Below are 18597 nucleotides of genomic sequence, written 5' to 3'. Positions count from 1 at the left end.
TATAAAAACAAAATATAGCATATAAGATGTTGTTAGATTCGTCTCGATTAATATTTTTAAAATATCAAATTTTCGTAATTTTTTCTATTAGATTATTAAAGAAATTTAAGTTTAAAATTGTGCATTGGCATACGTGACAGAGTCAACTAGGTCAAGTAATATGGGACGGAGAGAGTATTTGTTAAGAATAATGATACGTGAATATGTTAAGAATGATTTAGAGTAATGATATTTGTACATCCAATTGATGACAACTTTTGTGACAACCTTGCTTTTCTCTCTTTTTATTGGTCAAAAACAATAGAGAGAGAGAAAAAGGAAGAGAGAGGGTAAGAATGTCATGTGAGTACGAGAGAGAAAATTGTCCAAAAGTTGTTGCAAAATAGGTGTACAAATATCATTTCTCTAAAATTAATGATATTACGGTGGAAGATAATGACAATGGATTAGAAGATAGCAGCAGCACGTGGCTGAGAAGTTGAATGGCCCTGTTCTGTTCTTTCACTACTGCGCAGTGAAGCGAGAGAGGAGTGGGGCCACAACACAACGAGTCTGCTACTACAAAAAGCAAAAGCCAATATGGGACCCTCCCTCCCTCCCAAGTTTAAGTTCCTCAAGTTATTCATCCAAAAAAAGTTCATCCCCTCATCAACCCAATACCCTCAACTTCATTTGTACAAAACATAATTCAATTTTCACGGAATAGTCATTATTCACCACCACTAAAAGATTCATATTTTTTAAGAAAAAAAATATGATAACATGGAGTAACATATATTTACTTTTAAAGGAGATCGTAGTGGGGATTGGGGTGGACTGCAGTATGCTAACAAGTTATAATTTGAACAATTAGCAAGTTGCGACTTTGACCCTTAAAATTAATATTTTTGCTTTTGAACCGTGATTTTCTTCTAACAACACAAGGATGCTAATCGCTTAACCAATTTTGACTTTGCTAAACAATGTACTTATATAAGTTTGTTTGGCTCTTCCCCACAAAATTAATTATGTGAAGCTCCCAATCAAAATGTATTGAATATTTGTGAACTAAGTAGATAGAGTCGATGAACTGTGGTTGGCAAATCAAAATGTATTGAATAATATTACTATTAATGTTCAATTTTTTTTTTTTTAGGATATTAATGTTCAACTTATTTGTCAATAAAGAGGTATTAATTAGTCTCTTTAATTAATAAAAGACTAATTTATGCATCCTTAGTAAAAAGAAAACTTGTTAATGTCTCTCATCCCTTAGAAAAACGAATTAGGCTTTTGTTGGCTAAAACATAGCAAATATATGACGAAAAAGTTAGTTAATATTAACATAAACATGTAACTAATACTCCCTCCGGTCCTATATATTAGAAAAGATTCTTTTTTTAGGTATATTGAATAATTAATGTATCTCGTTAACAATGAAGTCCAGATACATAAATTATTAAATGTATCTAAAAAAAGAATCTTTTCTTATATATAGGACCGGAGGGAGTAGCAAATAAGCAGATGGTGAATTCACGGACAGAATGATAGTTAAGGCAACTACATAATTAACCATAATTTTCAACGTGATCTAAAATAACTATATTTTTGCACATGATTAACCGGATATCGCAAATGTACAAAGAAGTAGGTGTGCATAACACATTTTTTATATATAAATCCCCATCCTCCCATCAGTCACCAAGCAAAACAATTAAAAGAAAAGAAAAAAAAATATGTAGTTGAACTAATTATTTTGATGGAAGAAAAAAATGGGACAAGTAAAAACGAATTCAAACTAATGTGAGAGTCCAAAAAATTATTAAAGGGGCAACTTCAAAAATATATTTTCTCACCGGCTAATTCACTGATTGCATGATAAACATGATGTATGATTCTTAATCGTATTTATACTACCCCATTGGAGAATCAGAAGACTGAGCTTGAGGTGGATCATCTACAATATGACCATTTGAATTGGAGGTTGGATGTTTGGTTAATTGAGGATCAATTATTTTTCCCTGCTGCTGCTGCTGCTGATTATACAAAGAACTGAGTTGATGAAAATAAGGACAAGTCCTAGAATCCATTGACCTTTTCTTCTTATTCACAACAATATCCTTTGTCTTTTTAAAATACTTGTTTATGTTTTCCCATTTTTCTTTACACCTCTTTGCACTTCTCTTGTATCCCAACTCAAACATTCCTTCAGAGATTCTCTCCCACAAAGGTCCCTTATTACTATTTCCTTCAACATTATTGTTGCTTCTGTTTGTAACACTTGTAGTAGACTTGAGGTTTATGAGTGCCAACACTTCATCTCTTGGCCACCTTCTCCTATCCTCTAATTTCTCCATTATTGTAGGCACAACAAGGGTAGAAGTGGAATTTGAGTACTCTGTGTCACTTGAGCTAGGGTTTTGATCTGCTATCACATTAGAAAAAGGTGTTTTTGATTCTAGATTGTTAGAAGGATTATTAGGGTTTTGTGAGTGCAATTGTGAAGAAGAAGAAGAATATCCTGTGGCTAGATATTTGTTCAAGAATTCAATGATGTTGGCTTGTCTATCACTTGCAATAGCTTGTTGTTGTTGTACCATCATGTTCATCCTTTCAATCTCTTGTTTTTTCCATGCTTCCTCTCTAGCAAGCTTTTCTTGATCTCTTTTGAGAATGTCTTCAAGTAGCTTATTGTGTATTTCTTCTTGTTGTGCAATTATTTTGTTAACCACTGTCTCACAAAAACTCTTCAACATTTCAAATCTATCACGGCGCCTCTTCCTCTTTTTGTTCTTTGATTTCTCCATCATCACCTTGTCATCATCATCACAGTGTTTGGTCTCTACTCTATCATCTCTCGAATCATCTTCTTCGTGTTGGGTATTTTTGTTTTCGTCAGGGTTTGGTTGTTTATTATCAACACTAACACCACCACCTTGATAAAGATCTTGAAGATCACTAACAAACCGGGGGAAGTTATTATCATTATGATTGTTATGAATCTTCATAAATGATGTGTTCTCATGTTCAAACTTCTCCTTACAATTTTGAGCACTCTTCTTGATCCCAATCTCAGCTAGCTTACTGCACACATCATCATAAGGTAAATTGACAGAACCAAAGATCAATGAAACATTTATATAATAATAATAATTGTACTTACGTACCTTGAGACATGGTCCCATGTGATGAGTTGATCTGGGAAGAAATTGTGAATGGTAGATGTGATCTTGAAGAGTAGAAGAAGTTCGTCGTTAGTCCAGCTGGAATCGATGATCAACGGTGGTGGAGTTTGGGTCTGGAAGTTGATTGAATTAGAATTAAAGGTAGTGGTGTTAGGAGAGTGGTGGGGCAATGATAGTATTGATGGGTGGAAGAGGTTTGTTTGAGTTTGAAGTGGAAATTGATGATGAGGAGAATGAGAATTGGAAGAAGAAGTAGAGGGAATTAAGGGTATGTGGTGGAAGGTGCTGTTGATGTTTGCAACAGAAGAAGAAGAAGAAGACGAACCAAGAAGACTAGTAGTACTCCTCAATTGCTCAAATTCAAAATGCTCTCCTCTTTCATCCAACATGTTTGCTACCACCTCTTTTTTCAAACTCAGCTACAATGCTTAACCAGCTCTACTACTCTACATGCATGACGTTAATCAACCTCTCTTTCTCTCTCGTTTGTCAACATAGCGTGCCCACAACACTCTCCTCTTTTAGCTTTGTTTAGAAGAAAAAAAAGTGTATGAACTCAACGAAACACACCTCCTAATAAGCCATAAATAATTTTTTTGTGACGCATTTCAAAATATTTTCCCTCTTTTCACATCACAAAATCCAAATTGATCTCTATGACGCATTATTATAGCTGCCTACCCTTTATGTTCATTTAATAATACCAATTTTGATAGTATAAATCGTTCTATAAATTAACTAATGTAACATTCTCAAATCTACACGCTACGGTTGTATGTTTTCCAACGTTATTGGACTCATTTAAAGTGACCTATTTGTTTTAAAGATCAACCGTTAATTTTTTTTTTTAAAGAAGATCAACCGTTAATTTTAAAAATAGATATTGTAAATACATTATAGTAAATCATTGATTTATTAAAATAACAATGTTTCATCCATAAGTTCTATCCCAACTAACAAAAATTCTAAAATTGTTAGTTAAATGTTGTGTCTAGGGTTTGAATTTTGACTTATTCAATATGAAGCACGGACGCTGGACAAGACACAAACAACGACACGCCGACGCCTATTATAATTTTAAAAAATGACATAATTCAACATAATGAAATTTGTCGATGTCGGACACCGACGCATTTCCGACACCTGGACACGTTATGAGTGCTCATGCTTCATAGAATGTGAGTTTTAAATGACTCTTGCTATTTCATCTATAAAAAAAAAAAATATATATATATATATATATATATATATATATATATATATTGATTATTTTTTTTTCACTTTACATTTTATTTATTAAAGTTTCTAAATCAGTTGGATGAATGATATGGGGATTGAAGTACACGCGCGAGGAGGGGAGATTGGGGATTGGAAATAGAAAAGGAAAAAGAAAAATAGAAAAGCGTGGGTAGCATGGATGGAGAAAGAGTAGCAGTAGCTAAGCCTGATAGTGACGATAGTATAATTAACGGTACAGAGATAACAGGGCACGTGAAAATAAACAGAGAGTGGGGCCAGGCCAGGCCAGTGATTTTAAGGATGGGAATCTTCACATATCACATGGCAGTCACCACCACGTGCAACCTCTTTTACCCTCTACTTTGCGCACAGTCACAGAGCAAGACCAGACCACACGTGAGTTCATCTTGACAGAAGATCTTTGTTTTACATCATTTTTTGTTCATGCAATATGATTAAGTGCATTTTTGCAAAATTACAATCATTTTATCACCATCAATCTAAACATAGTAACGGTCGTGTTTTAAAGAAAAAAAAAATTGCTGTTTAATTAGACATTATAGTATATTGGAGAAAACCCTGTAGAGCCAGCATTATATCAATACTGAAATTAATACGACTGTTGAACGATGAGTTATAGTAAGTCTGAGTATTTGGCAGTGTCTAGCGACAGAATCGTGGGCCAAAAGACAGACTAAAATGAAAAAAGACAACGTGGGACCCCCATCCCTAACATAAACGTTGCGTTACATGCATCTCGTGTGCTGTCACAATATACTTGATGTTCTATCGAGTACACTCAAGACTGTGAAGTGAACTACTATCTCACTCTCTCGTTCCCAGCTAACTTGCTACTTGCACGCAAACAGTCCACGCTATTTTTTTTCCCAAGGCATCACACTATTGTTTTTTGATAAATAAGTTTAGACCATTTCTCCATTTGTGTTATTCATCCTTCTGAGGAGCCATACTGATCTTTACAAGACATTCACACTATGTTGACATCAAAAAAATTATTTCCTCCGATTCTATATCAACATGAGTGTGAACCAGATCCGCTGTTAGATAGGGTGACAATAGTAATTTGTTGTAACAGACACTATAGAATGGAAATTATGCACTCGTCACATTTTTTTGGTAGATAAATCATGCAGTACTTACTCGCAGCATTAAACGAAATATTGTACGGATAAGAAATGGTAGGTTCTATTGTTACTATGGTGAAGTCCTCTCTATGCAGTCATGATAAATTCCTTCATTGAATCTTTCACTGCAATGTATACATAATAATCAAGACAAAAGTCGGAACTAATTTGGTTTCAACATACCTTCTGCCGGAGACTCTCACTTCGTAAGTTTCAAGACATTAAATTGGTTATTCAAAAGGAGAGCAGATGTATAACAATTAACTACGTTTAACTTCCTGCCTACGATCCAAATTTTCTTGATATTATTCAGCGGATTTCAATGAAACATTACTTTTTTCATGTGTCTAAAGAAAGCATAGGAATAGAATGTTGCAGCTAAAGAATAAGTACAACAGGAAATAAAAGAATTGCTACAGTACAAAAATAGGAAAGTGTGTTCAATCACAACGCACTAAAACTAATACATGGAAATTTTCTTTAGATAAAACTAATGCTCCAGTACTTGACAGTATTCAACTATAATTTGCAGTAGAAAAGTCGCGGTGTCTCCAGCATAATATAGAGAAAACTAAGAGTATACAACTCTACTTCGAACAAGGTACATATAGCATCCAGTCATCCACTGAGAATTAGAAACATTTGAGCTTAAACTTATCTTTCAAGTGTTCTCTGTGATAATTACTGGTTTAATGTCTTCTGATATGCAACCTGCAGCAGCATTTAAAAAATATTAATATGTACATAAAATAAGAGTAAAAGGCTTTTTCAACTTGGGTGCTTACAGATGTTGAAGTCTTCAGAAGCTCTCTTATCGCCATTGTCGCATAAGATGAAGAAGGAAGAGTAAAGGTCAACTTGAGAGCAGTATGGGAGTCTTGAGAGCTGGAGTCATGGACAGATTCATCATGTGGTAATATTACTTCCTTTGGAGCATCATCAGAGCTCTCTAATTGGCTAATGCAATCAAAGACTTTCTCCTTTTGCTCATTTAGTGCACGCACTGTGTTGACAATTATAGGTTTAGACTTTCCAATTTTATCTAAATCTGTCTCTACCAATGGCTTATTACTATCAGTATATGTAAGTAATTCCCTGCAATTGCATCCAGTCAAAGACATTATTCAACAAGTGGACTTCATTCAAAAAAAAGGTATAAATAATAGTCTATGCAATCAAGCAGAGGATTAAGTTAGGCATGTACCATTCAAAGTCAATTGGTTTCTGAAAAACCCTCCTGTAACTTCCAGTAACACTAGTGATCGAGAATTCCCTGATAAGAAGTAAAAATAAACTAGAGTAAGGGAACTGGCAAAACAAACAAGAAAGGTAAAATAGACAATGAATGTAGAATCAGACTCGTTGAGATTTGAGACGAGATACTTATTACATACTTTGCATTATGCACGCTATCAGTTAAACTGATTCCATCCTGAACAGTAAAAACAAACATGTAACTAATTAGTAAAATAAATCATTTATGGATCGAACAATGAGCAAAGCAGGTTGTGAAAAATGCTAGGAATGAACCATAAATATATGCGGAGCTAGCTGGAGTAACAGAAGGATGAGAGGTACAAAGAGAGGAAGTAAAGAAGCTATGTCCTATACTGATGTCGTAACTAGAAATGTCAGTTCTAATAACCAACTCAACTACTGAATATTAATATTAATCACATCGAAACAGCAGGATCTTCAGGTTGGTGTCTTACGGCATGTAAGAAATTACATATAACCTTTAGACTTTGTTTGGGTGTTAGGAGAGGAGGGAATGAGAGGGGAAGCCCCATCTTGTTTGAGAGTGTTTTTGGAGGGGGAGGAGAGGGACTTATGACTAATATTTTCTTTGCTGAGAATATCATAAAAAAGGGAAAATGACTTGAGAAATTTTTCAAAGCCTTCCAAAACCTTAACAGAGTCCTCCCCCAATTTATTTTTTGAGTTCTCAAAAATTAGGGGGTTTCAATCTTTGTGGAGGAAAATAAATCCCCATGGGAAGTGGGGACTTTCCTCCCTTCCCCTCCCAATTCCTTCTCCCTTTTCCCTCAAACACTCCACTTCCAATTCCCAAACAAATCCTTAAGGCATAGCTATAGCTATAACCTATAGCCAAATTTAAAAATCAACTTATTTCAATTTCAAGATCATTACTGATTTCATAGCAAAGGACTGTTTCCAGCTTGACACAATAAAATGAAGCAGAGATAGAACAATTTTTTAATTTCTTCCAACATGAAATAAAATAATCTGCTTAAGAATCCCAAAATGCAAACCAATCAAATATAACCTCAAATAATAGTTCAAAAGTGAACTGACACGACATTCAATCTTGGCTCCTTGGATATCATCATACACATACAAAAATTACTCACTCCGTCCCATATTACATGACCTAGTTGACTATGACACATATATCAATGCATATTTTTTATCTTTAATATCTTCAATTATCTATTTGAAAAAATTATGAAAATTTAATATTTTGAAAATATTGATCGAGACGAATCCAACAACATCTTATATGATATTATTTATCTTTGTATATTAGTAGAAAAATATGGTCAAAGCATGTTAGGTCAAAATTGCATATTGTCAAACAGGTCATCTAATAAGGGACAGGGAGAGTAGTATACTAGAATTACAAGAGGTCAAACTGGTACGTACTTTACTTGTCAAATCATTATACACTTTGACAATATCATTGGTTGGATAAATTGACCGTGAACTGCAAGATCATAAATATAGAGTTAATCAAATAAATATATACATGTCGCCCCCCCACACACACACACAAACAAATTAATTAAATAAATAAACATCCACACATTATTTGATCAAACTTACCCTGGCATAGGAAGGATGACATCATCAATTGCATAACATTTTGAATTTAGATCTTCAGTGGTCACAGCCTGCCATATCAAGTAAACCCACTTTAAATTGTAAACCTTATTTAGAAAGAAGACCGTCCACACAACTTTGCCTGTTCCTAGTTGTGGCTATTTTTTGTTCAAAATTCTCAATTGTTAATTTATCCTTCCCATTGTAGTACTCTACCTGGATTCTCCTAGAGTAAATTTATTTTTTGATTAAAAAAATCAAATTCAAACTTCACTACCTTCCAATGTTAATCAACAATGAATCAATTTCTTACACATAGAATTGTATGGAATTAATCCCCTCATCAAATAAAAATATGTAACTGTATAAAAAGGGCATTTTTAGACTTTTAGAACATTGACTACACACCTTCCAAGACATAATTACTATGTATGATTTCTTAAAAAGTGCCCTTAGGGACTTGTTAGCATTTTCCTTTCATTAATTGCTCACTCAGGCTCACTCACCATGCCAATTATTATTAATGAACAGGGATGCAGATAGAGAGATAAACTTATAGACTGTAAAGTTATAAAGGTAAAATTTTGCACACAGATAAATGCATAAAAGGTCTGCAATATGTAATTAAGAAGCACCGTCTGTTTATTAAAAAAAGTTGTAGCTGTTTTTAGTGGAATATATCGTGTGGCATATTTGAAGACCATTGGGTATGCCTGGGTTCTTGGACTAGTTTCTGTTTACTCACTTTACTGGTTTTGGATGAAATATTGAAGCCAAATTTTTGTGGTCAAATGTCATCCATGCTACACTTTGTTGCTGGAACAAAATTATTGCATCTTCAACAACTCTTCTTTAATAACCGGCTTCTTTGGGATAAGATTGGAGTTTTGGCTTTCACATGGCGTAAAGCAGAATCTTTTTTATAAGGCAATCTCTAATAGATACATTGACGGATTGGGTAGCTTTGATAAAAACTTGTTTGATGGTTAGGATAAATTAGAGAGGGATATGATAAGGTGGATAAGAATGAGATAGGATAAGTTTTTATCCTATTCTATGTTTAATGCGCACCAGATAGTAAATTAAATAGCATTAGATTATCATAACATGTGTTTGATTTTGAGATGAACCAGATAATACTATAATATGATTAATTCTATGTTGTTAAAAGCGGCTAGAGCAGACACTATCTTATTTTCTCTGTTTCGATACTTCTTTGTGTCTCTGTAATTCAAGTTTATTCCTTTTTTTTTTCTATTTCCAGCAGCTATGACACCTAATATTAATTAGGATGGAGATGGAATAGTTTAAAGGACAAGTATAGGAAGAGGGTTACATGTGATTTTTGTAAGATTGTTACTTACTACGGGAGAAATTTCTAGGGTCAAACAACATCAATTAGGAATAAAAGGAAGCTTCTAGTTGCACCCCAAACACCCGGGACATAAAATTGCTTTTGAAGTGGAAAAATGCCCTCTGAAGAGGTCACTTTTCCGGCTGCAGAGAGCACAAAAGGCCCCTAGGATGCAATGTTCTATTAAAAAACCACAGCTAACTTTGTGAAATTTTTTATCACTATATTCCAGCTCCTTATTAAGCATCGGAACTATCAACTCATGATAGCTTGGAGGCTTCAAATGTTTATGATATGGACCAGCAGTTTCGAACATCAATTTGAAAATAGTCCTTGGATAAAAAATAAAAGAAAAAAACAGATTCCACCCTTGGGATTTTGGATTGTTCATGCTTTAGCCCTCACTTAAACCAGTCAGCAGAATATGATGATTTAGCCCTCACTTAAACCAGTCAGCAGAATATGATGACGTGTCACTAACACTGGAGTTTTTTACTTTTATCCATTTTTCTTTTAATCCATGTGGAAGACACATCATTTAACCTTTCATACATACATACATATGTTTGTATGTATGTATGTATGTATGTAGGTGATTTGGTGTTAACTTTGCTGGCATTCAGTGGAAACCCGCTTCAAACATCGGTAATATAAAATAGGCTTCAAACATCGGTAATATAAAATAGGGAAATGATAAATGAACAACCCAATAGTTGTCCACACCGTATTTTCATCTGGTAAAGTGTACAAATCAATTTTTGTAATCATTTTTATTTGCTTGAGATGTGTGCCAGCCTTAATAGCTCAATGTAAGAGACATATGGTGTGTGGAAAGTTGTTGGCTTTTGGATGTCAATATAACACTACTCTATAAAATATAAGTAAAACTTTTATTTCAAAATGTCAATATAATATACTCTTTAAAAGGGTAAATGTCAAATATAATGTAATATATTAGCAACAACATATATGTTGTTCTTTTTCAGCAATTCATAGAATTTAGAATACATAATGCTATGAACGGTAGTGTGCATTTTGTCACCCAGGATAGAAATTTGTATGGTAGTTTCTATTAATGTGTTGATTAAAAAAATCAGAGAGAAAAACAAAAAATTTGTATTTTTCGAGGCTTACATAAGAGTCCAAGAAAACCATTTCTATGGATTGTGACATGTTGTCCCTAACAACGTCAGACTGATACCCAGGTCAATAGAACTGTTTGCACCTCCCCAAAATTGGGGAGGCCCAGCTCAATAAAGCTGTTTGCACCTCCCCAGGGACGGCCCTGCTGATACCACAGCCAAACAACACAAACCGTAAGGATCATGGAGTTGTTGTGAAGTGAAATTTGTGAGATATTTTGTTATTCAAAACTATATAGGACAACAAGTCTACTGCACCATTGATATTTTGTTATTCACTACACATTTGATATACCAATATTTTCTCTTGCATCGTTGAAGGTTTTACGATTCGGTCTCACAAATTTCCCTTCACAATAACTCTCTAATCATTGTGGTTCGTGTTGTGAGGTTGTGGTATCAGTCTATCAGATTGATGTTGTTAGGGACAGCTATATAAATGGTTTTCATGGATTATGTAAAGCCTCGGAAAATAATATTTTTTTGTTTTTCGGATTCTGTGATTTTTATTAATCGACGCATTATTGTTTGTAACTACCAAACAAATTTCTATACAGGGTGACAAGATACACGCTACCGTTCATTGTACTATGTATTCTAAGTTCTATGAAATGTTGAAAGAGAACAACATATATGTTGTTACAATATATTATATTATATTTGACATTTACCTTTTTTACTAGTTAAGGAATTAAAAAAGGAAATATTTGCATTGAAAACATCATTATTTACACTTTTTAAACTTTGACTACACAAGTTCCAAGGTACTTAATGCTATATTTGGTTTCCTTAACCAGTGCCCCCGGGGCACTAGTTAACATTTTCCTTTTAAAAAATATATTAGCTGACCCCACTTAGTGGGATAAGGCTTGGTTGTTGTTGTTGTTGTTGTTGTAAAGAATATATTTATTATATTGACATTTTGAATTAAAAGTATTACTTATATTTTATATTACCGATATTTGAAGCGATTTCCATCGAATGCCGACAAAGTTAACACCAAATCACCAAAGTATATATATATATATATATATATATATATATATATATATATATATATATATATATATATATATATATATATATGAAAATAAAATATAAATTAAAGGTTAAATGATGTGTATGTCACATGGATTAAAAGAAAAATGGAAGGAAAAAAAAATATTCGTGTGTCAGTGACACGTCATCATATTCTGCTGGCCGGTTTATACGAGGGTCAAAATATGAAGAAAAAATTACAAGGGTGGAATCGGTGTGTTTGTTTTATATGGCTATCTTCTGACCTCGTCCAAAGTACAGGGGCTATTTGAGATATTAACCCAAATTTTAAAAATATAGACAAAATAGAATAGGCGACAGAATTAAGTAATCCTATCATATTAGCTTAACAAACATTGAATTAAGGCACAATATGATAGTTTATCCTATCATTTCTCTCTTATCTTGACCATTAAATGGGTCCTGAAGGTTTTGACTATAAAAAGGAAGAGGAGAGAATGACAACATTACAATATTTATAGTATTAGTAACATATCCTCAAATATAATAATCTAATGCACTTTTTGTACCAACATATGCTAATTAGGTCAATGTGTTGTCCTCGTAGCACACATTCACGGGACTAAGACGAACAGGACTAGTAACCCTAATATCTTAATCCATGCTCTCTTTGTTCTATATTGTTTGTTTTCCTTTTTTTCAAGAGGTTTTCTTATCCTTTTAACTCTAACCATAATCCCCTTTGTCTCAATGAATTTATACTTTTATATAAAAAAAGTTAAGTTTCACATTTTCATCTTGAACTTACATTCAGTATAATAGCAATATATAAAAAGACTAAAAATAGGAATAGCCAACAAAATCTGCATACATGTATCTCTATGTCTGCATATTGTACGCACTATACTCAATAAATATACCAAAAAGATATGACATAAAAGGACATACATCTAAAGCAATAATAACTTGGTTTAGTAACAGATCTCTGTCATAGGCAAAAACCAAAAGACTAACCTTTACATAGCTATTTCTTTTGTCATGAATATCTCCAGAGACTTCATCTTCGTTATTAGTATCATAACTATCGCCGACGTCATCATCACATTCAGGTCCAACAATCCCTGTAACTTTTTCGGAAGGATTTTCTTTACAGTATACCAAGTCTCCTAATACTACTTGTTCAGTTCCTGCCACATAGTAGTGTCGAATTCAACTTAATAAAAAATCATTTAACTTCAACTGCCATAATAATGATTGTTCTTGGCAAGGATTGTATGAAAAACACATTGAATGCAGTAAGGATGTAAGGAGATGTAACATTGGAAGTTAATTGTCAGAGAAAGCAAGATAGAAAATTATTACAAATCACAACTTACCATATTTTTTAACCCTTGTACTTGCTGCGTTGTTCCACAAATAGCTTTGATAACTATGCACATACCTAAAAAAAAAAGTGATGGAATGATAAAATGAATGAATATTTTCATCTTTTATTTGTGTTCATAGCACACTTCTCTGCACAACGAGAGAAAACATCACCAAATAAACAGTCTAAACATTAAGAGTTTCAGCTTCAATATCTCAAAAGCAGAGGTCTAGTACTGAATCCACCAATTTTATATTGGAGATAGTGAAGCGTACGAACAGGGTGAAAAAATAAATGCACTCATCAATTATGTTTCAAATATATTACACCAGCCTATTAGCCTAAGTGTTTTTACCATCAAAATATCAATCAGCCTGATATGAAAGTATAGGACTGAATGGAACCCCGAGGGATGAGGAGAAGAGCAAAGACGTGCACATCTTGCACAAAATTGACATTAGTGATAAATTTCACACTGACAAAGGAAATGATGTTCCATATAATCCTTCTGCATGTTTTGTGTTGAATATTTATGCTCATGATAAGCTTGTCAGCCAAAACCCCACCAAACATCTTGATAACTCGGGTGTTTCTTTAGTTTCAAATTCAATGAAAAAGAAGGATCAGTATGAAAAAGGAAACTTATATGTGAGAGAATTTTTGGATTTTTTTAAGCAAGAAACAATACTATCAGTACAGTGTCCAAAGTAAAGTGACTCGGAAGTTATACAAAAATTGTTGAGCAACAGAAATGATGCTTGATATTGCATGTATTGCCCCAACTACGAAAAATTACTACCAGTAACAGAGTGACAAGCCAAATATTTACTTCAAAACATATCAATTTATTTAAATACTCACATCATCCTTAAAGTTCGTGGAATAGATTTCAAAGCCTGCAAGTAGTTTCCAGGATTTTGTTTTAAACTTTTCAGCTGCAGAAGATTTGTCAACAAAACTTGGTTATGACATCATACGTGGAAGAACATAGTTGGTAAACAAAAAGATTAGCTTCACTCTCAGATCAAGTTTATGGAATAGAACAAATTACAAATGTTGGTAAGTAATTTTCCATCAGAAGCTTACCACGGCCGTTTCAGCAACTAAGAATTGGGGCAACTGCTTAAGTGTCCCAGCAACATCATTGGTATCTTTATAGTACTTGCGTGCCTTGGCTATTACATATTTTTGTATTTAAATAGCAAAGTTATGGAGAACAACGGAAAAAAATACACTGCTATTAATTGATTAGCGCAGAATTAATTGATTAAGACATATCATCTATTATCTGTTATATCTTATAGAAACGACAAAAGGATATCTCCATCTCTTGGATCAAGGATCAAGTCCACAGCACATTTCCATTCCCCCCGGAGTAATGCGGCTCCAATGCGATGAGTGGGCACAGAACCACTTCCAAAACGCTGAGCAGTGAACATATAAGTTTTTTGGACCAGATTTAAAAAGCTTTATCATACATGAATATGTAATTAGGGAATTTCAGCTCCCACTAGCACAAGGAAATTGTGCCATTATAACAAATCCAGCCACCAGATAACTAATTCAAGAATAAACAAGAAGAAAGAGGAAAAGGACACAAGATTGGAAGACAGCACAAAGGTTTGACTTAGAAAGTACTTGTAAACCAAAGTAGTTAATGAAGCCATGCCGTCCTAAGGAATCTGCAGCAGCTTTTATGGTATCCACAGAATCTGCAACAACACCTCTGGTAAAATATGTCAGTTATATACGTAACAATAAAAAGGTGATGTTACATCAACAAATATAAGTAATTATACACACGAGATATTAAATTAAGAGAGGAAAGTGAATTTCATGTATAGATAATACTCTCACCGTAATGTGATTGTAAATCTGTTTCCGAATAGCTGACCAAGACAGAGTCCTTCATTAACATAACTGGACAATAATACATTTATAGTTTCAACATCCATGAAAAATCTAATTAATAGGAACATTGGGCACTTATAATTCAATCCCCTTACCAGAAATCACCCACTTTAATACCAAACAACTTCTCATTAAGGGAAGCTAGTTTGCTTGCTTGCTTCTTATAAACAGTAACCTAGAAACAAAAATGAAAAATAAACCAACTGAAGCATCTGTCTCTAAATGAACAGTTACAATGGAAGATGAAGAAAGTAATGAGTGTCTACTGCAAAATCAGAAAAAATATAAAATTTTATTACCTGTTGGGTCGTGACAGCACGCTTATCCTTTGTACCCGCAAATCCAAATGATCTCGACTGTCAGTTAACTACCAGTCAGTAAAAACCTTAACAAGACTTGCTAGAAATCAACTATAGCAAGAGCAGACAGTATATATTAATTTACTTTTCAAAAGGGTGGTTAGGGACAAAGAAGAGAGGAAAACACAAGACATAATACAAACAGAACTCAATTTCCTTACTGACCAGTCATCACAACAAAGTTGTGGTTAGGGAATAAAATGTCAAATGGATAAATTTGGACGCTGGACGATAAAAATTGTTTCATCTAACTCAAACCAAACATTTTACATCCAGGTTGATGAGCCAAAAAATGAACCAAACATATTACATTTTCCACAAATAAAAATGAATTTAATGAGCCAAAAAATTCACACAACTCTAACTAATAATAATAATAATAATAATATCAAGTTTTTAACCTCCAGGTTAAAAATAAAAGTCATAGAGGCATAATAAAAATTTACATAAATACGATTAGCAAATTTTTTTTAAAAAAAAAAAGTAAAAATGAAGCAAATAGAAATAAATTATTGCACATCTCCAATTTCCATATTCCCGTCATCAACCAAGGAAAATAAAATCAACATGTACACATAAATAATATGTGTTTGTTTTGGCAGTCATGCGTGAAATGCAATCATGAGTGTGGTATATATATATATATATCAAAGATGAGCAAAAACACCTTGACGCCAAGCATATGTCCAAGCACCCCCAAAGCTTCCTGGGTATCTTTGTTCTCCTTATAAAGGTGAAACCTATAAATCACATTGGTAGAAACATTCAACCAATAGCAATAGGCAACTTAACACGATATATAAAAGTGGGAATATATCATCACCAAAATATGAAATGCAAGCAAGAGTTGATATCACTTTCATGTAATCGCTGAATAAAATATATGTTAGTAAAGACAATAGTTTGATTGAAGTCCAGTCCACTCCGTCATCGGTTATTTCAATTTCAGTGCTTGGTGAATTTAGTTACAAGGGAAAATGATAGTCTTTACTCCTTTTTCTTTATTATTTGTTGAGATAGAGCAGTTTTGTAAGATAAACCAGCATCAACAAGCATTATATAAGACCAATACGCATGAGGCCATATTATGAGTGTATATCAAAGTCACCAGTATAAGATGAATTGTAATATAATTTTGTTAATATAAAAATCGACATGGAATACATTGAGCACTACTAAATTTATAGTTTATCAAACAAAATGCCCGATAGACTCAAAGTGAATAAGAACCAAGGACAGAAACAGATAGGGTATAATTCAACTACTTTCCCCAAAATCAGAGTAATCGAAAATAGAACAAAGAGAAATGAAACACAATATGTAAGTCTCCAGGGTGTTCAACAGAACCTAAACCTCTCTGTGACCTCTATATCCAGCCACTCTCTTATATAACAAAATATACTAAGAAACTGACGTTAAAACACAACACTTCGATCATGATCAGTTATTTAGGGTATTATCCCCACAATTGCTACTTAAAGTAGACCTTCTAATCTAAGAACAGGCTTGTTATCAGAAACTTTACCTAAGGAACTTGCCAGCATTTTCTGGCCAATTTTCAGAACCTCTACTGTCAAAAGGCTTGGTATCTCTTTCTTTGCGTTTCCTAGAGTTTTTGCCGTTGTTGTTGGATCCACCAGAATTCAATCTCACACGGATGCATTTTGTGGAAGCATCAGGTCCATCGACTGTGTCAGTGACCAGGAACTTGAAGTTTTCCCTAAAGAAAACATGCACTGCCTGATAGATTTAAGAAGCATACAATTAATGATATTTATGCTTGCCTCTATAGAAGAGTCAAATCAGTTTCATATTACTCATCTCAACTAAATGTAAAAACAAATAATGCTGAACTAAAAAATAACCTAGACAAATGAACTGCAAATCAAGAGGATTCGATTTGACACTCAGTTTCCTGATATAAAATGCACATTATCAGTAATGAAAACATAAACCCATTATGGTGAGACACCCTAATCCCTACCTGGACTTTGACCTAATATCAGAGTTCTCACTGATAGAGATACTTTATCATATGCATTCCAAATCCATGGTCATGATGATAAACCCTAGTTCCTAGAATTTAACCTAATATCAATGTACTAATTGATATAGGTACCATATCATATGTCTCTCCCAAATCTAACATAGAACACAGAAGTTGGAAGACTGATACTAACCGTCCGATGGGATTTATCAGAATCCGGAGAAAGAGTAATCGGAGAGATATCATCTTCACCGCCAGCACTAATTTGATTAATAAATTCTTCCAAACTAGACGCATCAGAATCCCCCGCAAGAGACTTAAAGGATTCAATTTGAGAAACATAACTTATAACTTCAGTTTCGGATGTAGTATCTGTTTTATTTTCCTGGACACTCTGAAACAAGAACCGCAAATCAATTAATTTGTGAAAAGCATAACTTTTATAACTTATAATTTTGAAGTTAAATACTAAAACAACCGAAAATCAATTAAACAATAAGCTAAAATCATGATATACCTTCGATTCCACTGCTGCAAGCTTAGATTCCTCAGCAAGGGCTTCAAGTGAGGACAACTCAACAACTTTTCCATCTAAATCTACTTCATGTACAATAAAATCAGAATACCTAGATCACAAATTGAATTGATTCAGCATTAACAAAACAAGAAAGTGTTGAATAATATCACAGTGAAATGAAGGGAATTAACCTTTGCTTTAAAACTCCACGGAAGCCAGGAAGGTTGGAAATGTAGCAGGTGATTCCAACATCGTGTTCTTCCATAGAATTCATGGTGACCGAGTGGGGGAGTGAGTGGTAACTGCTACGTGCTACTGCAGTTGCATATAAGGTATTCGACGATTTTCCTCGAAAACGCGCCGGTTTTATTTGCAAAATTGTGTCGTAACTCCTTTTTGGGTTTGTGAAATTAAACCAAAAAAAAAAACGTTGGTATTAGCACCATATTTTTTGTTAGGGAAACGTTAACTTGTGCCCTTAAGGCACAAGTTTAGAAGCCTAATGTGAAAATAATGTATTGGAAATGCGTGCATTAAATTGAATCTTTAATGTTTTAATGAATTGAATGCACA

At 33.6% G+C, this 18597-nt stretch overlaps 2 protein-coding genes across 2 annotated transcripts; both read right to left on the bottom strand.

Moving 5' to 3' along the window:
• Positions 1-1547: 1547 nt before the first annotated feature.
• Positions 1548-3722, bottom strand: LOC146911510 (trihelix transcription factor GTL2-like). The gene is made up of 2 exons (XM_085725420.1): positions 3147-3722; positions 1548-3063 (listed from the first exon to the last, which is right to left on the bottom strand). Exons 1-2 carry the CDS (start codon positions 3551-3553, stop codon positions 1893-1895), a joined length of 1578 nt encoding a protein of 525 aa, XP_085581546.1. The 5' UTR covers positions 3554-3722; the 3' UTR covers positions 1548-1892.
• A 2109-nt stretch (positions 3723-5831) lies between these two features.
• On the bottom strand, positions 5832-18362 carry LOC146911509 (Pseudouridine synthase family protein). The gene is made up of 20 exons (XM_085725418.1): positions 18216-18362; positions 18025-18133; positions 17701-17901; positions 17046-17260; positions 16188-16260; positions 15461-15517; positions 15257-15336; positions 15108-15170; positions 14889-14976; positions 14572-14674; positions 14337-14440; positions 14112-14185; positions 13261-13325; positions 12899-13071; positions 8393-8460; positions 8213-8273; positions 6943-6980; positions 6753-6821; positions 6334-6643; positions 5832-6259 (listed from the first exon to the last, which is right to left on the bottom strand). Exons 1-20 carry the CDS (start codon positions 18296-18298, stop codon positions 6230-6232), a joined length of 2064 nt encoding a protein of 687 aa, XP_085581544.1. The 5' UTR covers positions 18299-18362; the 3' UTR covers positions 5832-6229.
• Positions 18363-18597: the final 235 nt, after the last annotated feature.

Source organism: Medicago sativa, chromosome 7, assembly GCF_051527215.1.
Source record: "Medicago sativa cultivar Bolivia chromosome 7, Bolivia_mono, whole genome shotgun sequence".
Classification (NCBI taxonomy): Eukaryota; Viridiplantae; Streptophyta; class Magnoliopsida; order Fabales; family Fabaceae; genus Medicago; species Medicago sativa.
This window is presented reverse-complemented; position numbering and strand designations above follow the sequence as displayed.

Bases quoted from the DNA above. Each gene is read 5' to 3' on its own strand.
- LOC146911510 (XM_085725420.1), bottom strand. From the start codon at position 3,553: ATGTTGGATGAAAGAGGAGAGCATTTTGAATTTGAGCAATTGAGGAGT. The intron at 3,064-3,146 runs GTACGTAAGTAC...TGATGTGTGCAG, and splicing joins ACATGGGACCATGTCTCAAG to TAAGCTAGCTGAGATTGGGA.
- LOC146911509 (XM_085725418.1), bottom strand. From the start codon at position 18,298: ATGAATTCTATGGAAGAACACGATGTTGGAATCACCTGCTACATTTCC. The intron at 15,171-15,256 runs GTAAGGGGATTG...ATTATTGTCCAG, and splicing joins ATTAAAGTGGGTGATTTCTG to TTATGTTAATGAAGGACTCT. The intron at 14,441-14,571 runs ATATCCTTTTGT...CTATTTAAATAC, and splicing joins CCTTGATCCAAGAGATGGAG to AAAAATATGTAATAGCCAAG.